At 41.6% G+C, this 24,741-nt stretch overlaps 3 protein-coding genes across 24 annotated transcripts in view; 2 read left to right on the top strand and 1 right to left on the bottom strand.

Moving 5' to 3' along the window:
* The window catches only part of dock7 (dedicator of cytokinesis 7), a 67,669-nt gene extending 51,792 nt beyond the window's left edge, over nucleotides 1-15,877 (top strand). For 5 of the 16 annotated variants that reach the window (XM_017721771.2, XM_017721744.2, XM_037534805.1 and 2 more), the window contains 16 exons: nucleotides 3,974-4,070; nucleotides 4,169-4,303; nucleotides 4,704-4,856; nucleotides 5,801-5,959; nucleotides 6,090-6,190; nucleotides 6,355-6,547; nucleotides 6,641-6,784; nucleotides 7,614-7,745; nucleotides 9,119-9,133; nucleotides 12,828-12,953; nucleotides 13,050-13,139; nucleotides 13,231-13,467; nucleotides 13,691-13,834; nucleotides 14,119-14,225; nucleotides 14,779-14,946; nucleotides 15,527-15,569. In XM_017721771.2, coding sequence (XP_017577260.1) covers nucleotides 3,974-4,070; nucleotides 4,169-4,303; nucleotides 4,704-4,856; nucleotides 5,801-5,959; nucleotides 6,090-6,190; nucleotides 6,355-6,547; nucleotides 6,641-6,784; nucleotides 7,614-7,745; nucleotides 9,119-9,133; nucleotides 12,828-12,953; nucleotides 13,050-13,139; nucleotides 13,231-13,467; nucleotides 13,691-13,834; nucleotides 14,119-14,225; nucleotides 14,779-14,946; nucleotides 15,527-15,569 — 2,044 coding nt within the window. Of the gene's footprint in view, nucleotides 1-406; nucleotides 425-3,226; nucleotides 3,281-3,973; nucleotides 4,071-4,168; nucleotides 4,304-4,703; nucleotides 4,857-5,800; nucleotides 5,960-6,089; nucleotides 6,191-6,354; nucleotides 6,548-6,640; nucleotides 6,785-7,613; nucleotides 7,746-9,118; nucleotides 9,134-12,818; nucleotides 12,954-13,049; nucleotides 13,140-13,230; nucleotides 13,468-13,690; nucleotides 13,835-14,118; nucleotides 14,226-14,778; nucleotides 14,947-15,526 lie in introns of all 16 variants that reach the window. The other 11 variants (XM_017721778.2, XM_017721751.2, XM_017721724.2 and 8 more) reach the window with 8 other exon arrangements.
* Nucleotides 15,878-16,054: 177 nt separating this feature from the next.
* usp1 (ubiquitin specific peptidase 1) lies at nucleotides 16,055-22,238 on the bottom strand. 3 transcript variants are annotated; one of them, XM_037534815.1, is made up of 9 exons: nucleotides 22,149-22,238; nucleotides 21,027-21,249; nucleotides 20,816-20,939; nucleotides 20,596-20,697; nucleotides 20,215-20,381; nucleotides 19,305-20,017; nucleotides 18,914-19,078; nucleotides 18,119-18,320; nucleotides 16,055-17,954 (listed from the first exon to the last, which is right to left on the bottom strand). In XM_037534815.1, the coding sequence occupies exons 1-9, from the start codon at nucleotides 22,156-22,158 to the stop codon at nucleotides 17,189-17,191; spliced, it is 2,472 nt and encodes an 823-aa protein (XP_037390712.1). In that variant the 5' UTR covers nucleotides 22,159-22,238; the 3' UTR covers nucleotides 16,055-17,188. The 3 variants fall into 3 exon arrangements, with proteins under 3 accessions (XP_037390712.1, XP_017577311.1, XP_017577319.1); XM_017721822.2 differs by having other exon boundaries at nucleotides 20,215-20,384; nucleotides 22,149-22,237; XM_017721830.2 differs by lacking the exon at nucleotides 22,149-22,238 and adding an exon at nucleotides 21,862-22,048 and having other exon boundaries at nucleotides 20,215-20,384.
* Nucleotides 22,239-24,328: 2,090 nt separating this feature from the next.
* Nucleotides 24,329-24,741, top strand: part of kank4 (KN motif and ankyrin repeat domains 4) — a 74,612-nt gene continuing 74,199 nt past the window's right edge. For 3 of the 5 annotated variants that reach the window (XM_037534811.1, XM_037534813.1, XM_037534809.1), the window contains exon 1: nucleotides 24,329-24,589. The gene's annotated coding sequence lies outside the window, so the exon portion shown is untranslated. The remainder of the gene's footprint in view (nucleotides 24,590-24,741) is intronic. The other 2 variants (XM_017721801.2, XM_017721809.2) reach the window with 2 other exon arrangements.

The following is a 24,741-nucleotide window of genomic DNA, read 5'->3' as shown; positions in this document are numbered from 1 at the left end:
TCTGATGTGTTTTCTGTTTTCTTTTATTTACATTTGTTTGCCTCAAATGAGTGGATAAAACTTCAGTTCTTATTCTGTTTGTTGTGATGTGTGATTTTCGAAAGCTGACAAATATGGAAAATAATTGCAGTAAACTTAAATAGTTGCAGTCAGCACTAATTATTGCTGTCAGCTGGAATAACTTTGATCAGATGATTATTTAAGAATTGTGACAGGCCTGTTTATATCTCTTCAGTTGAAATGTGTCTAATGTTTATGGCATAATTGAATTCCCACATATCTGTGCAGTCACTTATTTGTCACTTACCTTTGCCTCTTCAGTTCTAACAATGACACATTATACATTAAGCATTTGGTATGAAATAACTCCTCCATTTGACCTTGTTCTTCCATGTACTGTGTTTAGGGGCCAGAGATCAGTCAGGTATTGTACATCTGAAGTGTGCTACGCTTTCAAATGACCCCCTCTGCTACCCTTCAAGTTTAAAGATTGTTTCCTCCCTCCCCTCCCTCCCCTGCTTTTCTTTAATGGAGCTTGGAGTGGTGTAGTTTCAGTTAGACTGCTGTGTCTGTTTAACTGGTATTAATGGCTTGAGCGTGCTCAGGGACTGGTGTGCCTTTATCTGCTCACGATGGAAAAAAGGTGCCTGCTTGGGTGGCGAGACTCAAACTTTTTGTCATTGTAGCAAGCAAAAATGGAAATCTAGGCCTTGTTTTTAAAGTGAAATGGTTCTACTAAATGGAAACCGTATGGCATTTGTTAATGACTTGATTTCCTGTCGTTTACCTGTGCGAAACATCCCTTCATACACGTTTAATGGATTCTTAGTATAAAACCCACCGTAATTCCAGCTGTATAGCTGACGCTGCTACTGACAAGGATTTAGGATTAAACGAGAAGTTTATGAACATCAAGTGCCAGAATATAAATCAGCTTATCCTCTTATGCATGTCTAGAATTTCTCTCTGGTTCATACCCCATAAGAGTACACATCATAGAGAATTAGTATTAGTGGTACTATATTGGAGAAAAAGGAATGCTCAAACATCTGCTAAGTACTATGATGATAAATATGATTTCTATTTCACCTTTAGAAATCTTGCCCTGGCATAGACTGATTGTTAGTACTAAAACACCTTTGAATACATAGGGAAGTTAAATCCAATAGAAAGTGTATTTGTATATTTGTTTTTATTTTTGTAAATTATTAGTAAATTGATTTGCTTATTGTATTATTTACTGCCATTGTCACAAAGCAGCTTTACATAAACCCAGGCAAGATAGTTGTACAAAATAGCATGTGATTCTTGATGTGCTTGTGTTGTGTTGACTACCTGATAGTTGGGTTGTTTTTGTTTAGTTGGGTTGTGATGTAACTGGAAGTAAGGAAACACTGTCACCATGTTACAGCCTTTGGACAGCTAGGGACAGGTGATCACTTTGCATTAATGGAGATGGTACAGCAGAGAGAAACTTGCAGGGAGATGTGATGTCTCCCTCAAAAAAGGAAGTTCTTATCTATGCTCTCAAAGGGGATTTGGTGCACAAGGTTGTATGATGTGTAACAAATTAAGCCCCTGTTCATTTTCCATAGAAGCTAATCTAATATTGTTTTTAAATTACTTCGGCGTGTTCAGATAGATCAGCAAACCAACCCAACAGTGCTGGTCTGTGATGATTCTCGTCTCCTGCAGCTTGTTGGGGCATGCACAAAAGAACTTGTGATGCTGCTTTTGGTGAGGTTAAAAATTTGCAGCACACAGTGTTCAGTAAGTCAGATGTTGCAGCTGATTTGCAAACTTTAAAGCTTTAATTATCACATGACCTCCATAAACAGATTCTTTTCAGGATGACTGGGTGTTAGACAGGATGAAGACTGCGTGTGTGAGAGAGGGTGAGGCTGTGTCTGAAACACAGCGGGTAGCTGCCTTGCTGCACATGTTGTATTATAAGTCATTACCATAGAAGGCAGTGTTGTGAAGAAGGTACTTGTAACCGAATTGTGCTTGAAACATGCTTTAAAGGTATCAATACGTTGCAAAGATGCCGAGACGCAATCAGCTCATTGCTATATGCTGGTGTTTAGTTGTGCTAGCATTTAAAAAAAATAAAAAATTAAGCAGCTACACAATTAAAAACATGCTTCTTCAAAGGTTCTTTAGTAAATGCAATGGTTCTAACATGATTAAATTATAAGTCAGTCTGGATAAGGGCATCTGCCACAATAATAGTTATTAAAAATGAAAAATAAAAGTTAAATCATTTTTGTTAGAAATAAAATGTAAAATGTAGAAAGTAAAATGACTGATTTAATAAAATAAAAAGTCTTCCTTATTATAACCGTAATGAAAACTGCAACTTTGCTTGAACAGCCACTGCACATTACATGTAATATATAACAGCAAAACGCATGTACACTTTTTTTTTTTTAAATACATTTTATTTGTAATGGAATAAAAGGCACATTTGGCTGTTTATTGTCAAAAATTAAAACTTTAAGATCTAAAAAAACCTTAAAGCTGGCAATGTTTTTGCAGGCAGTTTTATTGGGACATGACTGGTGCTTTCCTGCCTCAGAATATTGTCTATAGCGCTTGTTATGCTTCAGACACAGCCTGAGTGTGTACCCTAGTTGCTAACCCTTCTGTTCCATATGTGCCCAATAAATACCTGCAGTCAGTACTGCTCTAGCTCCTGGAGGCCTTCTGTCTACTTATTATATTCTTTTAGTCCGTTTACCAACAAGCTCTGTCCTGATGTGTGAACTCACCAGTGTCCAATATGGCAAGAATGTAAGACAGTGTTTTCAAGCCTAGTGTGGAATATGTGACCAAACTGTATTTTAGGCCCAGTATTGCTGATGTCTGGCCATGAATTACAGTCAGTGCAGTGCACCTGCATCACTAACTTTTAAACAAAGCCATTGTTAACCTCCAGAAGTCCAAAGAAAGCCTCCATTCATAGTGTGCCTCCATGTGCATAGCTGTGCACCTTTCATTCAAGCTGTGCTTCATGATGCAGTCGCCTACAGAATTTTTCCCAGTGTCCTTTTAACCGTGGCCTGCCCATGTCTGCTTTTTAACAATGGTCTCTCTGCTGGAGGTGCGTGGTTGGGTGCTGGCTCCCCCCCTCTTTCTGTGCGCTTTGGATATGGGTTCCTGATGCAGCTCTTATGGTATTGAAATATGTGTGTGGCCTCTTTTGATTGAGCGGTGTGCTGTGCAGGTTTAAGGAAACCCTACCGCGCAATGGGAGAAGCCAGGATCCCTTATTAGTTAGGTTTGTAGACTCCATAGATTAAAGTATACATCAGTTCCTTATAAACCCTGTGACTCCCTTAAGCCCGCTGTACATCAGCTACATTAGGGATAGATTTTGATTTGATTATGCTGTGTGCTTTAGAATTTTCAAGAGATAATTTGGTCAAGAAATTATATATTATTATGTATTGGCCAATACCCTAACTGAAATCGATTAAAAAAAAAAACTAAAACTAAAAACCGCTTAAGGCAAGAGTGTGATGATTTTGACACATGATACATTGATGGTAAAATTATAGTAAACCTTTATTTTATAGTATTTTTCATTTTAGTTACAAAATCTCAATTCTTTATATAAGAAGCATTGGGAAGATAAAACACAACACACTGAATGAAAATAACTGCACATATGCAAACTGAAGAAAATAAGACTCGAGTAGCAAATGTAAAGAAAAAATTGCACAACAAACATGTTTTGGTTGAGCATCTACATTTGGATTAGGGAAAGAATTGTGTAAATTAACTTTTTTTTTACCATAGCATCACTTGGTACAGTGGGCTTTAATCTCGTTAGATCTGTACATGGAGGGTGTGCCCCCCTGTGTACACTGACTTGAATGCTAGTGCAGAGAATGCTGTAGCATTCAAGGGAGCCTTCACCTTTTCACAAACAGCACAAAGCAATTCTGAAAACTCCTTTTCACTTTGGCAGAACCAGAGCTGAACTGGAGCATGAGGCGCTTATAGATGGCAATCTGGCTACCGAGGCGAACCTTATCATCTTAGACACTCTGGAAATCATAGTGCAGGTAAATATTTATTTGATATACATTAAAACACTGTTATGGCATTATTATGGAATATTTTGGTGAGCAGTAGTGATTGTTTTCATTTAATTCCTTCATAGACGGTGTCTGTGACTGAGTCAAAAGAGAGCATTCTGGGAGGGGTCCTCAAGGTCCTGCTTCACAGTATGGCGTGCAACCAGAGCGCCCTCTATCTGCAGCACTGCTTTGCAACACAGAGAGCCCTTGTGTCAAAGGTGAGAACAGATCTGTGGTCACATCACAGTAAGAATGTGAAAGTGCACTGATGCAAAGTGATGTGTCAATCTGAAAGTGATGATTCAGCTGCTTAAATTTTGGATGTCTATATGAAATGTATTTGATTTATAGTAATGGTCAGTAGTTTTTTTTCCCTCAGATGTAAAATTGCAAATAAAAGGAAATTATTCTGAATTCTAATGTGTTCTAATTTATTCTGAATTGCCCAAAAATAATCAAATATGTGAATATATGCTTTGGATGATTTTCTGAGGAACTGTAGTCAACACAGAGCCTTGTTTTATTTAGGTGCTTTATTTCAGAATGAATTTAACAAGAATGACTTGTCAATGTGTGTTAGTGGTTTTATGGTATTGTTTGTGTGGTCTTTGTTTGTAGTTCCCAGAGCTGCTCTTTGAGGAGGAAACGGAGCAGTGTGCTGATCTGTGTCTGCGTTTGCTGAGGAATTGCAGTAGTAGCATCAGCACCATCAGAGCACACGCCAGCGCCTCCCTTTACCTGCTGATGAGACAGAACTTTGAGATCGGCAATGTGAGTGTAAATAGAGGTCTGCACATCTGCAATAGACTACAAACAGGAATTACTTTCCGATCATTCCTGGCAGAGAACTGCATCCACTCTTTTCTGATCAATTTGTTAGTCCTGCTGTGCTGAACTTCTTCCCACTACAAATAGTTCTGTAGAAATGCTTAGCACACTTTGCGTGAGATAACAAGCAAAATGAAAGATCTGCTGTGATCTTTCTGCCAGCCTAACACGTCCTCTCATCATCCATGGTGTAACTGCATCTGATAGACCATCGAACTTCAGGGACTTGGTCCTAAAATGCATCATAAACAACTGTGGGATTTTTTTTTTTTTTTTTTTTTTTTTCCCTGTGATGCACTTTTTTTTGCTTTTTTGCAAGTGGCTTTTGCACATACAAAAAATATCAATGCAGTGTTATGAGTAATACCAAAAATGTTACAAAGGGATAGACTGGTCACTTGTTGAAATATGAATGGGAATTCTCATTACGCTCAACATGACATCTGTTTACGGAGAAAGTCCTGCCCTTCAGAAAAAGATTCAGTTAGTTGTTTATGCCTTTACGCCCCCACCCCACCCCCATTATGGAGATCTTTGCTAGTGCAGCAGACAGAACAGGCTGGGAAAACACATTTTTTGGGCCACACACTACAAACTGTTTATGAATTTGTTGTTTCTTCAGTTTTATCAGATTTTATCATGTTTTTGAAGTGGTATTTTGGCCTTCAGTTTTAAGTATTTTGGTCTTGCTGTTCAAAGAGATCAAAGCTGTTACTCCTTTTAACAACCCGTGTTCTAAATTGTCACAAAGAGAGATGCAGCATTTTGGAATGAAACTCTTCACTTCTTCTCTGGATTCATTCAGAGGCACATTTACCCACTCCTTAAACTCTGCAGCTCATCTTATCTTTGTACCAATTGAGATGTTTTATGCTCTGCTCCTGCAGAACTTTGCCCGAGTAAAGATGCAGGTGACCATGTCCCTGTCATCTCTGGTGGGCACATCTCAGAACTTTAACGAAGAGTTCCTGCGAAGGTCACTCAAAACCATCCTCACTTACGCAGAGGAGGACCTGGAGCTCCGAGAGACCACTTTTCCTGACCAGGTCAGTCTAAGACTTCTGTCCCCTCCATCGGTCCTGGGATCTGGATCTGGGACATTTAGAAGACCACTTTTTAAATCTGTTCTAGTTATTATCATTTTTACAAATTGATTGATTTGTTTTTGGATTTCAGGTTCAGGACCTGGTGTTTAATCTACACATGATTCTGTCAGACACAGTAAAGATGAAAGAGCATCAAGAAGATCCAGAGATGCTAATTGATCTCATGTACAGGTACAAATGACTGGCTTTTTTTAATGCTCCTGGGTAAATTCCTCTGTGTTACTATTTTCAGGCAAAGAATTTGATATATAGGAGCATAGAACCGGGTTTGGCACAAGACTAATCTCTTCAACTACGTATAAATATCTTAAGTCAGCTGTCTCTTTGAACTAAAGGATTGCTAAGGGTTATCAGACATCTCCAGACCTGCGGCTGACGTGGCTGCAGAACATGGCGGGGAAGCACTCAGAGAGGAATAATCATGCTGAGGCAGCTCAGTGCCTGGTCCACAGCGCCGCCCTGGTGGCTGAGTACCTCAGCATGCTGGAGGACCGGAAATATCTGCCTGTGGGATGTGTCACCTTCCAGGTACTCAATCCAGCCAACATATCTGTCATCACATCTGCTGATTTTCTTTGAACAAATTGTTTTATTGTCACATTTTCCTCTCTTCTGCCTCAGAACATCTCTTCTAATGTGCTGGAGGAGTCAGCGGTGTCGGATGATGTGGTTTCACCAGATGAAGAGGGAATCTGTTCAGGGAAGTACTTCACCGAGGCTGGCCTGGTGGGGCTGCTGGAGCAGGCTGCAGCCTCCTTCTCTATGGTGACTATACTCTATGGTCACTATAGCATAGTGAATAGCATAGATGAACATTTATCATTTTTGCTATTGTAGTATTTGCATTTTTTTATTTAATTGTATTTCATTTTTTTCATATTTAATTACAATGAATATAACAAGGTTTTATAAACCTTTTATATAAACAAGGTTTTTCGTTGATCATTCAGTAACTCTAAATAATGTAAAGAGGTGATTAGAGGTCACCATTTAGCTTCGCACATTATCTGGCACTTGTGTCCTGACATTCTCTGTGGTTTCTTATTGCATACTTTAAGGTCTATTTAATTGTCTTAATTTATTCAGATGCATCGCATGAGGATATCTAGGTTTTGTGTTGTGTTGCTATAGGCCATTTTCACAAGGTGTTTTTAGTATCTGTCTAAAAGCACCTTTTGATTTTAGATTTTTTGGCATTGGTCAACAGACATCATCTCAGGGTGATGCATGAAAATTAAGCTCCATTGTCTGTTGAAAATGTGCACCAAGTCCTTATGTGGGACTGGCTGTGGTCAGTCATGTTGATGTTGAGCAAAATGGAGGAGAATCTAATCACTGCTCACATCCAGATCTATACAGTCCAACTCTAAGGAAGGGAAGCTTGCAGTGAGCTTTCATTGCTTCCTTCTATGAAGAACAGCAACCAGATTAAGCAGATTCATGTTTCCTGCTGATATCGATCTCTACCCACATACCTTTTGACAGATACCAAAGTGTCCATGTGGAATTGACCTTATGCACTGGATTGGGAATCATGCTGGCTAAGTGACCTTGTTTTCACTCTCCCTCACTCTCACTGTTGCTCTTTCTGCAGGCTGGCATGTACGAAGCAGTGAATGAAGTCTACAAAGTGCTTATTCCCATTCATGAAGCCAACAGGGATGCTAAGAAGCTGGCCACCATTCATGGTAAACTGCAAGAAGCCTTTGGCAAAATTGTGCATCAGGTAAATATGTTCAGACTCTCTGATATTCTGTAGCAGTGCTAACGGTACGTGTTGGTTTTAGCTCTCTGTGAGCTGGGTTAATGTCCTCACTGGCTGTTACAATCTAAGTAAAACAACAGGACTTTGCATTCAAATATTAAAAAAAAAAAAAACGCCACACGTTGCCGATTCAAAGCAAGCACATGCTCTTATACATATGTTCACATATACATAGTATCTCACACACACACAGAAAAGCATGTGGATGTTTCAGTTTCAGACTACAGTACTGTGCAAAGGTCAGAGACTGCCCTTCATGTATGTAATTTTCATACAAGCTATACTTTCTTCAGTTTTAAGAAACAAAGTAGTAAATATTTAACAGAAGCCTCAACAGCAATAAGCTTCTGTTCACACTTTGACTTTATTATTATTTTATTATTAAAGCTTTCCGAGAGACTTGTTTTGAGTTGTTTTTTTTTTTTTGAAGAAAGCTGCAGGGATATTTTTTACACAGATCCAAAGTTCAATCTCACACTGATGTTGTGTTGTTGAGGTCCATTATTCCATGAACACCAACAGCTTCCTTGTTCGAGTTGTAATTTTTCTTCTTTTTTTTTGTCTATTTTCTCTGTAATGGCTTCTTGACAGCTACACATCCTTTTAGTCCTATATTGTCTTCTCACAATGGAAGGATGGATAAAACACTTGCAATTTTTTCAGATCTGAAGCAAGAGTGGAGCTTATTTTTTTCTGTCTACCATTTTTTCTGCATCTTTTATTTATTATTTTTCTGCAACTTTCCCCTTCCTTATGCATGTGGATTACCTTACGTCTAATGTTCTTTGTTAAATAGCTCATATAAATAGCTCATAAAATGGGTTTTGGTTTTTCCTGTAAATCAAATAGTGACTATTGCACAGTACTGTATATAATCTCTTAAAGGATCATGTGTGCTCAAAGTGTTGTACAAATCCTGCATTTAGGAAAAACATTTTACCTGGCTTGTTCTCATGCATGCATTTAGTTGCACTGTAAATATGCACTTATATGCCCCGCCTTTTTTTTTTTTTTTTTTTTTTTTTTTAAACCAGCACATACAGCAAATCTTTAGCACACTGAACAGTAGCGCTATAGTGACTGTGTGAAGTGCTTTGCATGTGTTTGGACTTTGTACCTGAGGCACTATCATTACTCCCAGGAGAGTAAGAAGGCCTTGCATGTAGTACAGCGTGAATGATGTTCTGCATGGGGTATTCTGAATATGTCCTATAGAAGGGCTTCCCATCGTGGTGGGCTGTGAGGGAACTCTGCTGAGCTTTTTAGGTGTGCGACTGTGACCTGCGTGTGTGTGAGTGTGTGTTGATTTGTCCTATATTCTTTCTGTCACACAGAGCACTGGCTGGGAGGTAGGTGGTAAACCTCATGGTTAAATGCTTGACCCACATCTGCAAGCTGTGGGTCATTTATCCTGGCTCTCTCTGCTGTGAATTTGATCCATTTAACCTTTTTACGGACGTTTTATGGCTCCGTCCATCCCTCCATCTTTCCGTCCACGGGACTGCTGCCGATGGCGTGCGGGCAGCAACCTCCCCCCCGCTCTCTGTCTCTCTTTCTCTCATTCCTCCTCTCTTTCTCACTCCCTTTCTCTCCTGAACAGAAACAGTGTTAACATTGCTGGTTTTGGCAGACCATGCATGGGAGCCACTGTGTGACACTAATGTTGTTGTCGATGAATGCGTCACTTCATTTGTCTAATTTTCCTCCGTCACTCCATCCACTTCTTTCTCTTTCATCAGCACGGGAATCAGTGTGATCTCCCCGCAGTCATCATGAAGCACAGGGTTCGATTTATGACTGACAGTCTAAGCAATACGCACAGACAAGTGAACACTGAACGAATTTTTAACACTTATAGCCAGTCTTGTTGGACTTTGCAGAATTGTCAGTGTTGGCGTTTTTTCCCCGTCTGTGGGAGAATGTCATTGCAGAGATGGTAGAGGGGTGGGAGGTATGTCAGTACAAAAATTTATGACATTGTCCCACAATAAAGCAATGAGCCAAAAGAGGCTTTGCTGTACTGTGGGTATTCTCACCTATGGTAAAATCACTGTAGTGCATGGCCTCAGGAAATACTGCTTTTATAAAACAGTGATACGATACACACACACTCTTCAATAGATCATTTACATTTATGATTAAATAATCACAATAAACAATTTGTCCACCAATAAAAGTACTGAAAGTGGACAAGTTGCCAACCATTGCACACTGCAGTCTCTTCATGAATTTTTACATTTTTCTGTCAAACAATGTCATAAGTGTTTCATGTTGAAACCTTCTTTTTGTATGTTTTGTATTACCACTATTCGATAAAGCTAATTCCTGCTAGCATCTTAATGCTATTTCATGTGTTGTGTTAGCATCAAGCTAACAGTGCTACACATTCATTATCCCAACACATGGTTAGATACTACTTAAGGCAGATCTACCAAAACACACATATTAGAGTATAATTTACAACAGCGTTAGTGCTGTTATTGTCTATATCAACATCATCATCATCATCATCATCATGAGTATCATGTCAGTATTTTCCAGATATAATTTTGAGTTCATATCACCCACCCCTACAGTGTAGGATGTTTGCAATGTAGGATGTTTTTCTTCATTGGCCTTCATCCTTTTACTTAGAATTAAATCGACCCCTGAGTATTGATTTGTGATTATGTTGGTATTAATATCTCATTGTTTACTGCATGATCAGGGAATCCTTTGACCGTATGGCACGATTCTGTCCCTTCCTGTAACTGCATGTAATCTGGCGAATGACGAGGGCTGTACCTAAACCCATTCTACCACACTCACCCCCTACCTTCCTCCTCCCTGCCTGTTCTTCTCCCTCCCTTACTGCATGTGTCTGGTTTTGGGTTCTTTTGTGTTATTTCTCTGTTTGTTACGTAAAGAGTTGAGTTGTGGTGTTGAGTAGTGTTGTTTTGTTTTTCTGTTTGTGTGTTTTTGTTTGTCTTTCGGAGAGGTTCCTGGTTCCCTGATTAAAATATATATTCTGTTCTCTCCTTTTTTTCATTCCCCTGGTTGCTGACCCCTCCTCTTCCCACTTTAATTATTGTGTCTTGTGGTAAGTTTCTAGTTTTAGGGTTTATTTCTGTTGCTTTAATAATACAAATACTGACTGTGATGAACCAGAGAGAGGCTGAGCCATCTCAGACAGCTGACCATTCCATGTCTTTGTAGCCACGTTGAGTGATCACTTTAGAAAGGACATCACAACAGGATAGAAAACACTTTCAAAAAAATTCAGAATGGTACAATGATGTGGAATTTGTCAACGTATTTGTCATCAGTAACCAGTGACCTGCTGGTATTGATGCTGTGGGGGGCAAAGCAAGATGACCTGATCATAGGGAGTTGACCCCATGACTGGCCTGCTTTGGCTCAGCCTGGAGTTGTGTTTGATTGGCACATGTCATGTCGCCCACTCCCTCACTTCAAACTGCACACCGTCCCCCAGTCCTGTATCCCTGCGCTGTCCTCTACCAGCATCACTCTCCATGCTTACTATCCCCCTGACTCTTACTCAGCTGATCCGGTGCCTGAGACTGCTGTAGCCTGATGAGTCGGTGGGCCAGCTCGCACCGTCTACGGTCTGACTGCAGCTTTGTAGTCTTTGTTTCTTGGACTCTTCTGTCTCCTCACTGTTACTCTTATTCTGTTCACTCTATATTCATCGCTGTTTAAAGTCCTCAGGCTCCCTTTGGTCTTTGAAAGAAGATCTGCTTAGGTCACAATGATGACATTCGAGCTGATTTTTGTATAACTCTTATCTGCTTATGTTATGCTTAGATTTAGTGTTATCTGACAAGGGCATGGAATAAATGGCATGCCAATCAGAGACATCTAAGTTTAACATATAAATGAATTTTAAATATAAAATAAACAGTGCCTTGCAAAAATATTCAACTCCCTTAAAAGCCAAAGAGCAATCAAAGGAAATCATAACAAAGTTACAGGCATGTACAAGAAAAAAGTAATGGCCACAAAATAATATCCAAGTGTTTGGATATTCCAGTGAGGACTGTTGGATCAATTGTGAGGTAATGGAAGCAACATCATGCCACCCAGCCATTGACTAGACAAGGCCATCAAAACTCAGTGTCAGAACAAGAATGGGACTTGTGAGGAAAGCCACAGAGAGGCCAACAATCACTTTGATGGAGCTACTATTTAGTCAAGTCTAAATCTCAATCCAATAAAGAATATGTGACACTATTTGAAAATTAGGGTCCACAAGCATCGTCCAACCAACCCGAACAACCTCTAGCAAATATGGCGAGAGGACTGGGTGAAAATTTCTGTTGGCTATGTTCTATTCTCAAGGGGTTGGATACTTTCGCAAACAGCATTTTTCATTTTAAAATATATATATTTTTAAAGATGACAAATAATAACTGTACTCAAGTTTACTGTAAGATCATATTGGTTTCCAATGACACTGCCTGGAACCCTGCCTGGAACCCTCAAATTGTTGTTTGGAATCCAGACAAATCTTATGGGTTTTAAGGGGGTTGAATACTTTTGCAAGGTACTGTATTTCTGTAGTCACTGATTCTAATTAATCAGGTTTGGTGATCAAATGCTGAAGACATGGGCAGAAATACACTGTTCACACAGTCATGCTTTCTCCTCTTTGATGGCTCTGAAAATATCCTATAATACAGTATACATGACCGTATTCTGTATTGATTGATGTTTCATGTGTTGAATGCTGAACTGGCTTCCTGTGTGCGTCTGTTTTCGCTCAGCTTATTACATCTCTGCAGTACTAAAATTTGCAGTCCGTCTCAGTATCTTAGAAACATGGATTCATTTACTAGACTACATTGCTGTTGCAATCTGATAACTTGGTGCCAAGTCAACATGAACTCTCATTCACCTAGTATTTCAGGATTACTATAGTTCACAAAGCAGTGTTATAAATATTATACTTTTTAAAGTGATTACAGTTACTCTGTCTTTTGTAGCTGTGTATGGAGTGAAGCAAAACTAATCACTGTTTGCATTTATTAATTGCAGGATGGAAAGCGAATGTTTGGTACTTACTTCAGAGTTGGCTTTTATGGCTCTAAATTTGGTGACTTGGACGAGCAGGAGTTTGTGTACAAAGAGCCAGCCATCACCAAGCTAGCTGAAATCTCACATCGGCTCGAGGTACGCACTCATTGGAGCCAAATGTCTCTGGGTATATATTAACTTTTTTTTTATTTTTTTGTCCCTGGCCCACCCAAAATGCATTGTCTTCCTTAGGGTTTCTATGGGGAGAGATTTGGCGAGGATCAAGTCGAAGTCATTAAAGACTCCAATCCAGTGGACAAGTGTAAACTGGATCCAAATAAGGTATGGACCTCAATTCATCTGGCCTCTATGGTTGAGGAAGAAATCGAAAAAAAAATACTGTAAAAAAAATAAATCTGTGTTCCTGTGGCAGGCATTCATTCAGATCACGTATGTGGAACCTTACTTCGACACGTATGAGATGAAGGACCGCATCACGTATTTTGACAAGAACTACAACCTGCGGCGCTTTGTTTACTGCACACCATTCACGCTGGATGGCCGAGCGCATGGAGACCTTCATGAGCAGTACAAGCGCAAAACCATTCTCACCACCAGCCACGCCTTCCCCTACATCAAGACCCGCATTAACATCATCCACAAGGAGGAGGTAATCTGAGTGCAACAGTGTTCACAACTGTGTGAAGTCACGGTTAAACATTTTCATGGGAGCATTGTTTTTGCGCTGGCTTTATTAATGAAAGTTCAGTGAGCCTGCCCTCAAACGTTATTTGCACTGAATCAGTGCCAGTTGTCTGACTGCTTCAAAGTGCTGTTAAGCAAACCGTGCAAACATAAATATATCTTTGCCTTCTCTTCTGTTTTTTCCTCAGATCATCTCCATGCCCATTGAGGTGGCCATTGAGGACATGCAAAAGAAGACACAGGAACTGGCCTTTGCCACCCACCAGGACCCGGCTGATGCCAAGATGTTACAAATGGTGTTGCAAGGGTCCGTGGGCACCACAGTGAACCAGGTGATTAGATAGATTTGAACTGCATTCGGAACACACAAAAAGTGTGACAAGTTTGTATGTACTGAGAACTGAGATCTGCAGCATTTACCCCAAGATATATTTCAGTCAGGCATTTCCTCTGGTTTTACGTATCGCCTAATTCTACAACAGCATCATTTATTCTCATATGTCCCTACATAAAATTCTAGTTTATAGTAGCTATCAAATTTTTGTTAATTGATTGATGTATACTAATTAGTGTTATTATAGATAATGTGATGCAGCATGTGTTTGTTTCTTCACAGGGTCCACTTGAGGTGGCCCAGGTGTTTCTGTCGGAGATTCCCAGCGATCCTAAACTCTATAGACACCATAATAAACTGAGGCTCTGCTTTAAAGACTTTACTAAGAGGTAAAGATTGAGAACTTTGTTAGTCCCACAACAGGGAAATTTCACATCTGCATTTAACCCATCTGTGCAGTGAAACACCACATACACACGGCGCCTGGGGAACAGTTGGGGGTTAGGTGCCTTGATCAAGGGCATTTCTGTCACATACTGTTGGCTTGACGGATTGAACCAGTGAGCTTCCGGTCACAGGGCTGGTTGCCTAACCTCCAGCCCATGACTTTCCCCCTAAAAAGGCAATTTCTGGCACAAGAAAAAAATAATGCCTAGTGGACACAATATGATTTGAAGTCTTAGAATTGCTTTACTGCTCACACTTCACAATATTTATTGCCTGTGACCTGTTTCTTGTTGACATAGTGGTGTGGACACTACACGATAGAAGCCAATGCAAACACGCTACACAATCTTTCACCTGTGAAGATTGTGACAAAGCGCACCTGATAAAATCCCAATGCCTCATTAAATAAATGCAAAAAGTTGTCTTGTGCTAAATTGGGTTTTGTTTCTGTTTTCATGTAATTTAATCAGTATTTTACTGTACATCCATTTTTAGGTGTGAAGATGCCCTACGCAGAAACAAAAGCTTGATAGGTCCTGACCAAAAGGAGTATCAGCGAGAGCTGGAGAGGAACTACCACAGGCTAAAGGAGGCTCTTCAGCCACTTATTAACCGAAAGATTCCCCAGCTCTACAAACCTGTGTTACAGGTCAACTCTCACAGGTTAGAGAGCAGTTCTAAACAGCGGCTGTGTGCGGACTCATTCTCAGCACATGGTACTTTATTTATGAGCACTCTGTAAAGCTGTGGAAAAAAAAATAAGCAGGGAAAATGGTCTGACTGGACAAGAAGGAGAACGTTCTAAAATGAAGCTGAAAACCCAAAATGAGAGGAATTTGTTGGCACCCTTTACAAAGAAAAGCTGGAAAGGGGGGTGCACTATCATAGTATCTCTACAGTGTCAGATTTCAGGAGTTTGCATCATATAGCTATTCACATCAAAGAAAAAAAATATCTGAGCTGTTGACTTGGTGCCACATGCCAGAACTGGAGAAGACCTGGTCATGTCACCTAATGGTTAATCTATTTTATATTTGGTAGCTAGGCTAGATAAATACTGTCCTTTTTAGGTAATAGATCATTAATAAAGCTGTTATAATAGCATGTCTGATACCTTTTTTTGCCATTTTGACAAGCAGCAAACGGACAGCTTGACAAGGTAGAAAATCCAAATGATTTTTTTTTTTTAACCAGTTGTGCAAAATTAAGTACTTATTTGCCTTCATTTTTTTCCCCCTCACAGAGACTCCTTTAGCAGATTGAGCCTTCGCAAGCTTGATATGTGAAGACCCAGGAAACAACAAAAAGGAACACCAGTTTTATTTATTTGTTTGTAAATATTCAATTCTTGGAAAATCAGTGTTTTTTGCCAGAAAGGAAAAGCTAAAGCGTGCAGTTGGTATGTCATTCCAATTTTGTATGCGTTTACACAAACGACCTGTTACAATCATTCGGATTGAAAGTGGATCTTGCAGCATGTGTGTCAAAACTGTATTCAATATCCTGTGTGCACTTGTTTTTATTACAGTGTCCTAAAGCATTTTACCACACATGGTACGACTCTGAAAGTTTACTATTTAATCCGAATGAGAAACAAGCAAAAAAAAAAGTACCACTATTTATCTTTTTTTATTACATTTGTTTAAAGTTATTGAAATGTTTTAAACATTCTTGAATAATTTTATGTAGCTTTTGTTTACCTTAAATATTTTACTAAATAAATATTTTAATGCACAATGTGTAAGTTTCTTTTAATTATTAACAGAAATGGTACAATGAAGTTTTTTTAATATGCTGGTGTTTTAATAAGGGTACAAGACAACCTATAAAACGGCAAAAAACTTGAAAGAATATTTACATAGATTTCCCCTCTCCCCTTAACAAACCAACAGCCTTTACTGTAGTCATAGATTACTTCTCTGTAGCAAAAAAAAAATGTAATTTTTTTTTTATTGCTTATAGGCAGTTGCAATGGCTTTAGTTTTTACACCAGTGACCACAGCAGAGAGCAGAGCCTTATTCCTTAGAGTTAGCTTCCTGAATAAGTCAACTGACTGTATTTGTGAAATTACACAACCTATGACTGTTTGTCTGCCAAACAGTGATCTGCTTCAATGATCAGAGCAGATTCGGAGTCATCCTGCTAAATGGGCTAGCTTTGAGGCATAAGGCTCAGGTCTTTTACAACATAGAAAGAACAAGAGAAAAGCTTCTTTCACTGGAATGAGGTATGGTAGCAAATAATGAACTAGAAAAATAAGGTTAGATAGTCTTGCAGTTACCCACAGACAATATACTCTGGCTCTGAACAGTTCAGGCTATACTTGCTTTGCTTGTGTGCAAGTCCAGTCTATACAGTTAACACAAGAACTTAAAGCTGGGATTGATCAATTCTGTTCTTGCTTTAACCAAAAAATAAAAGTTTCACCTGAATGCTACCTTTCTATATACACCAATTCAACTACCTAACAACCTGAAGCCATTCAAGGATAAAAGCTAAATGTACAAGAATATCTTTAAAAACATCCAATATAAAACCCAGTGCATGAGCAAACTACTTGACTCATTTCAGGCCATAAGGAAAGAAAGGCTTGCAGTACAGAAACAATACGTGAACTGCAGTTAAGTGCCAAGGTGCATTTTGTGGGGACCATCCAAAAGATGATCCTTAATTAATGTGGACCAAAGGGTATGAAGACTTGGACAAAACAAGTACGTTAGGTACAAAATAGTTGGTGAGCAAGAACCACATATACAGGCACAAATGTCATGTCTTACAAAGTCTGTTTGAGATTTTATCACAACTGAGCCTTCACCTCATTTCTTCTGCACGAATGACAAGCAGACCAGAATCTGGTAAATATGGAAATTATTGATCTGATGTCATGGTTACAGTCTGAAGTCATCAGTTTATTTCTCCTGAGACCTTCTTGTAAAAGAGGAGGTAAGGTGTGGAGGTGGAACAGGTTTCAGGAGAACAGGCTCTAAGAAAGTCGTCTTCATCGCAGAGCCTCACCTCAGAATCATCAAACAGCATCCACTTGCCCTCATAGTCCAGAAGGTTCTGCAGAGCCAAGTCAAAGCTCACCTCACTCTCTTCTTTCACAGCATCACTTTCATACTCCCTCTCTTTTTTCACCCCTCCATGCTTCACAGGAGTACTGGCAGAACTGGCTATATTTACAGGCTTCTCTGAACTGGCCTGCTTGCTGCTGCCAAGCTCATAGCTAGAGATGCTCCTCTGACCTCCCAAGAGACCAATCCCTTCTGAAACCCTCTTTCCTCCTGCTTTGCTAGCAGTTGTCATCATGCTAGTTCCATTTGTCACATTTTTCCCTTTTCCACTCAAGCTGAATGACACCTCTCCGTCGTCATAGTCTGGTGGACATGCCTCCTCTTTCTTCAGAGGTTTCATCTCCCCATCCTCCTCTTTCTCCCCCTCTTCATGAGGCTGGGGCTTAAGAACAGTGCGGTGTAGATCAATCATGCGGATGTAGGTTGTGTAATGGCCACTGCTAATGGTGACTCCACTGTGCATGACCACAGCAAAGAGCTTGTAGTGATGCCCCTGCTCAGGAGCGGAGGGTCGTGTGCACCACTCCTCCAGTGAAAGTTTGAGAGGGGTATGAAGAGGAGTATTTACCTTAGTCAATCCAGCATATGGGTCCAATCTGTCAGAAAAGAGAGAGACAGGTTAAGAGACATGAGTATTTATTTAATAAAGGATAGAAAACTTGAGCATGTTTTTTCTTCCAGCCATAAAGAATCATATCAAAATAATTTGTGAACACAGTAAGTGCACATAACTAATAATTACAAAAGATGGAATACTCACTCAGAACCACTAGCTGAGAAACACTTGAGGTGAATAGTGACAACTTCAGGGGTCTTGTCGAACAGTAGACTTCTCTCTGCCTCTGTGTAATGGTGGCAGGTCTCGCAGAAGTACTTATCCTGCCCAACGATCCGCTCAACTGACGCAAACTGAGAGATGGCCCATTTAAGTGTCTTCTGCTCAGGCTTAGGATCTGGAGAAACTGAAGTGAGAAGAAAAGACAACAGTAGTCACGTTTACATGCAGCCTAATCTGTTAATAATCAGACTAATAGCTCAATCGGAATAGAACACGTCTATGTATATACCTCAATCAGAATAAACTAGCCCGACTGATGCCAGTCAGAACACGTACAATTTGTATCTGTTTCAACAAGATGGGTAATCCTGTAAATAATCCGCTAAATAGAAGAGTAATAGCCATGTAAACACATGTATCCGATTACGTTTCCAATTGGAATGTGCAAGCATGTTCTGCGCATGTGCGTCCACGTAATAGCAAAAGTTAACATTCAACATGGCAGGAGCAGAAATTGATCTGCAGAGGAAGAGTCTACGCTTTCAACTTTACAAGACAGCTGTGGGACAGGCATCCAGCTTATGTGTCTTCCAAGTCTTCCTCTTGGCCTTCTTTAACAAGTACATGCAAGGTACATTTTTCTGAGTAATATTTTTAAAGCAATTAAAAACACAAGCACACCAACTGAAAACTCATCTCATTCTGACTGGACAATATGTTGATTAGATTACACATTTCTGCTGTGTATGTTTTTCTGAATGCATTATATCCACTTACTCTCTGAGCTGGAGTCTGAACAGTTTGTTTCATCCTCTTGCACTGGAACGCTTATGTCCTGAAAGTCCTCTCTCCTCTCTGTGTAGCACTCACATTCCAGGCAACGTGTCCGAAGCACAAGCTGACCCTGGAATAGCTGTTTCAGCACATCCAAGCCCTGCCGTTCTGTTCATAGTAAAAGTTTAAAAAAAGGTAATTATTTAACTTGTAATTCTCTAAGTGGCACAAAACATCTTAAAAGAATTAGCTGTACTTACTAAAAGCTTTAATAAGAGTGCCACCATCCTGCAGAAATTGGCGGCTACTTTAATCTACAGTGTGGATTCCACAGTTCCCACCACCTTATCAGACCATAATTTCCAAAAGCACCCTTGCCCGAGGGTAAAATTACCTTCTTTTTTTGATGCAGTCTGATCCAGATTTTCTGTGCGCTCTTCAGTTTCAATGGCCTTCCCTTTGCCTTGGGAATCCTGAGAGTCATCACTGGTCCTGACCTGGTCCTCTTTGCTCTCTGCCCTATCTCCCACATGTGAGCTGATGCGACCCATGCTGCGAAATTTGGAGAAGATACTGGGCTGTTTCCCTGAAGATTTCAACCAGCTCAGCTTTGCTCGCTTCTTCCTTTTATTCACCTCTTTTGGGGTTCCTTCACTCTTCTCCTCTGTGTTGTTGCCTCTCTCCTTCTCTTCTTTCCCTTCCCCCTCTCCCTGCGTTTCATCCCTCTGATCACAGAGAGAATTCCCTGTGACATCGCCAGAGGATTTTCTCTTTGAGCGAGTGAATGGTTTGTTTTCCGTTTCGCTTTTCTTGGGTCTGCTTTGAGACTTGGGCTTTTTCTTGGCATTACCTGCTTCTGTGTCACTCTTTCTCTTCCCGCTCAGCTGGCCATCAGCATTATCCTCTTCCTCTTGAGTAGCTGTGAAATTATCTGCTGTTTTGTCTCTTGTAATAGAGTCGCTCTCTCCTGAGGCATTGCTAGACTCATCTTGGTAGCCTTGTTCTTTTTTAATGGTGTCACAGGCCTCCTGGATGTATGCAAGAATGCACTGCAGTACCTCTTGTGCATCATGCTGCAGATATCCCTCATACATGGGATTCAGCTGCCTGTCAGGTGTAGAGAGGAGCATATATTGTGTGTTGATCTGTAATTACCTATTGGCTGGACAGGAGAATTTAAAGTGGGGGGAATAAACTACTGTATTAAGCAAAAAATCTTAACTGCAGTCTTTATCAAACATACTCCGATGATGCATTGTACACTTCCTACTATTCTGCAAATTATTTTGGAATAAGTAACATACCTGAGTGTCTTGAGAACTTTCCGTGGTGGTGTGGCCAACTCTCCTTCACTATATTTCTCTGGGTTGAACAGGAAGCTGGACTGCAGCTGCTCCAGTGAAGAGATCAGGCTGTATAAACTGCTCAGCAATTCCATATGAACAGGTGTGGAATCATCACAAGACTCTCCCTGCTGAGGACACAGAACACATCACAGGTACTTCTTAAGACAGATGTTTCAAATCAAGGAGGCTTTTAAAAACTGCTGTTAATTTACAGTTATGGTCCAGGTCACATTACCTGTCTAGCACATACACCTGGCAATTACTCAATTACAATCAATAAGCTAAGTAACATAACCAAGAGTACCAACTTGTACCCAAAATCTGGAAATGTAAACAAACCTCTTCATTTTTAGGGCCATCTTCTTTCTGTTTGTCTTTTAACTTGGACAAATGATACAGCAACTTAACAGCATCTTTAAAACCAGGACAATAATACAGGACCTGCAATGAAAGAAAGCAACTGGCCAATGCTACATGAACCCAGCACTAGAGGAATAACAGTTGTAGAGAATAAATCAGAACAAATTCCCAGGACTAATATGAACATGACTTAATGTACCTGAAGGATGCTGTTCAAGTAGCAGGTATTTCCCAAATTGTTAAGCCCCACAAAAGGAGCAAGGCTCTCTCGCTTTCCACAAGGAAGAGAAGAGGGACAAGGCACTGGCACCACCTGGTCACAACTATAAAGATACAGCACTGCATTCAGCCAATTTTCTTATAAGAACTCCGGGCTGGATATTAAGCGGAGAACACAAAAAAGGTCACACCTTGTAGCTTCTTCTGGCTCTGCGGCGCTTGGCTCCTCTGGCTGAGTTTCTGAGAAGTCTAGCGCTCGTTTGGTTTCTCTCTTCTGAAAAAACCTGAGGGAGAGGCGGCTCTTTTTGCTGGGGCTTCCCAGAGGAGCCACCACTCCGTCGCCCTGCAGACCGGGCATTCTGCTCCGCCCACTAGAGAGAAACCGCGAACTAAATCGAGGAGATAGGTCAACACCTGGAGGAAAAAAACACGAGATCCTCCTTTAACCGAACAGCAATTCACACACAAGTCATTCTTTAACTGCTTAAATAATAACACACATGGTTTAGATAGTTAGCGAGTTACGTATCTAGCCAACTACTCCACGACAACCGGCTAGCTAACAGCGGCTAACGACATATGTTCAGTGTTGCTAGCTAGCGGCTACCAAATAGCCACAGTTACTTCCACGATGTGACAACGCGACCTTTTCAACAAGACTAAAGCACTGCTGTGTTTAGTTTACTCGCTTAAGAGGACCAGGGCAACTCGCTAAACTGCCACACCGCCCTACGACGCGGACACGCGTGTGGGCTGGTGCGCTAGCTGGCTAGCCATAACGTTACCGCGTAAATGCTAACGTTAGTTACACGTCGTAACGCTTCTGCTGAGTTACTCACACACGCACACAACCAGCTCCAATAATACACAAATACCACGTTTTTTGCGGTTATTCCTAGAATGACAAGCGCAGTGTGGACTACCAACTAAGCCCACCCCGCCGAGCACGCTACGCTAGTGGTGCTAGCAGCTGTCCCCGGCTAGGCTGCGCGGCTCAGCTTCGCTCGAAAACTTCAAGACACGAACCTGAGCAGTCAACGCTTTGCCTAGCGACTCCACACGTATACGTTTACATCTTCGCGCAGTATCTGCCGATTTAAATCTGAATTTTAGATGAGAACCGCGCAAACACAGGCGACTTGACGCGTGCTCTCGCGGGAACGCAGAAGTTTGGCGCTTTTTCCTGCAGCAGCTACACGCCCCTCACTCGCCGCCCCTCAGCCCCTCACTGCCTGCAGGGCTGTGCTGGTCCCGCGGCCTTACTCGAGCACTAAAGCAACAAACACGAGAGCGTTGTACAAATTAGCACGTACGATTAAACATCTGTCATGAATAATTCTTTAAAAACACTTTAAATCCAGAGTTGACACGCTGTGCTTAATTTCGCAGGCAACGTGTGAGACTACCAGCTGAGTCACGTGCTCGGCCAGTGCGGCTGTATTTAAACCCACGCGTCTGCCCGCGGCGGTAAGCGGCTGTGTGGAGTGCGCCGTCCGACCAGGGCTGTAGTCGGAGCGACGCGTCCGGTGTTTCCTGCCGCGGGTTAATGTGTAATACAGAGACGGCATATCTAAAGTAACCTTGGTCGGCGCTGAGCGGCTGAATCCAGGCAGAGCAGAAACCCGCGAGTTCGGCTCTTTATGCGTGTTAGTTGTTTGAATTACTATCACGAAATAACACTCTCATTGACTTAATATGTCAAAATAATGGCTTATTATCTCAAAATAATGACCTTCTAATTCTATTTTCGACACATCCAGTAATTATTTTAACTACGTGGACATGTTGGTGTCGCCTCCAGGAGCGGAGGAGGGGAAAATGGCGATTGTTTCTCCTCGGCGGGAACGAGCGCCCATATGAAGCGATGCCGGACCAGAGCGCGCTGTTTGATTGTATGAAATGTAAACTAAACCACTGCCCAGTCCTGCGAAAAGCCTTTCGTTGTTTATTCCCTGAGGTAATATAAAGGCGACGTGCCCCGGGACATGTCAGTGCTGGAGCTGTAGGCAGGGTCTAGTTTCTGTCCACGGTCACGGAAAGAAGCAGGCGGATTGATTTCTGTGCAGCTGGACTGTAACAGGGTAAAGACCCCGTTACGTAACGCAGGTTTACACGAGCTCGCGCGGTAAAGGCTTTAGAGGGGCTGTCAGGCCGGCAGAGGGACTCAACGGCCAGAGAGAGAGAGAGAGAGAGAGAGGGGGGGACGTGAACGAGGGAGAATCTAAGAGAAGTGAAGATGCTGAAATGATAATACGGGGCTTTATACTGACTTCCTGAGGAAAAAAGACACCGCAGGATGCAGAGTACTGTAATGGTCGTCGAAGGTTTCCCCCTAAAGACGGTGCATGTTGGTCGCCCCCCAGTATCCAGTATGTTTGAATACTCCGTGTGTTCAGTGAAGTAACGTTAGGCAGACGCAGGCTTCTTGCGGACGCCGTTGCCTCGACGGTGGGCAGTGAAAGCTCTTCAGCAGCCGAAGCCTAATCGCTGCTCATCTTCGTGTGGGCGCCCTTGTGAATGGGGAGGATGCGGTGTACATGATTTGATGATGGTTTCATTCTGGCTTGAATAAGTCCTGGTGCTCAGTTGGTCGTGGGGACCTGTGTGAACCTGCCTATCCTCGGCCCTGACGTTTGGAAGTCTTTTAAATTTCCACGGTATTAAAATTGTGTTACGGCTGCGAGGTCGTGAGGGAAATGACCGCCGAACTTATCTGGGGGTGTGATTATATTAACTTGACGTACTTTCTGTATTTTCCCTGCAGAGAAAATTCGTACTTGTGAACTCAAAAACCCATCGTAATAAAACTGGCCGTCCATTAAAACGCGATATCGATTGTATGATTAACCGCACGGCTATTAAGGGTGTGAACCGTTGTGCGCGCATGCGCCTGGGCCGGAGTCGCAGCGCATGTTTGTGTGAGAACCCAGGACGATTGCTGGAGGAAGCGCACACCCCTTCCCATTCCTCAGCTTCATTAAGCTCAAAGCTGAAGCCTTCTCTATGCACGGTGGGAGGTAAAGCAGTGCGAGCTGCTCTGCGCAGAGCCCATGGGATGGAGCATTGGAGTGAGGAAATGCAGAGAAATAGACCAGTGCACCCCAAGAATGAGAGGCATGTCCTGGAATCTGTCAACCCCCACTGAGAAGTGTGCCTCCTTCACAGTCAGGGCTAGCACTCTCCCATAGCTGCATTTCTTAGTGATGGAAAAAAGACCTTCTTTCACAAGCCAGGTCACATTTTTGATGTGCTTTGGTATATCACATTAGAAAATGGCTATACATTATTTAAAAATGTATAAACATTCATGCTGTATTATATGCAGGCTCCAGAATTCTCCCCACTCCATGTTTATAAATCCCTGAGCATGCATTAGAAGAGCTAGTGGTGATATTAAGGGTGGTGGTCGGCTGCTGAGTGGGTGTGCGTGTGCACGTGTACGTATGTATATGTAGCTCACTCTTTGGCTGCCATTGGGTGATCTCCAGGGGAGGGGGTGTGTTCAGCTGCACAGTATAGCGCTTGTGTTATGGGAGCACTCCTCCATCCCCCTTCATACTCCTCGGTAACAACTGTATTGCAGCTCCAGATGCTGTGTGTGTGAGGGGGAGAGAGGGAGGGACACGTCTGCTGCTGCTACTGCTGCTGCTGCTGTTGTCTCTGTTTTTCTCGGGGCTGGGTTTTCTTCAGGGTCTGCCGCGCTTCTGCAGTGGACACGGCAAGGAAGAGCCCCCCAGAGACGAAGCTAGCTGAGGTGAGATTATGCATTATGCATTCCTTCTCTCTCAGCTCCATCCATGTGCTGTCTCTGCTGTGTTACTGATTGCACTAACTCATGCGAATGCTTTCTAGTCTTTTTTTTCTTCTTGTGTCGGCATATATGTACATGAAGATGACTATGTAGTA

This window comes from Pygocentrus nattereri, chromosome 26 (genome assembly GCF_015220715.1).
Source record: "Pygocentrus nattereri isolate fPygNat1 chromosome 26, fPygNat1.pri, whole genome shotgun sequence".
Lineage (NCBI taxonomy): Eukaryota > Metazoa > Chordata > Actinopteri > Characiformes > Serrasalmidae > Pygocentrus > Pygocentrus nattereri.
This window is presented reverse-complemented; position numbering and strand designations above follow the sequence as displayed.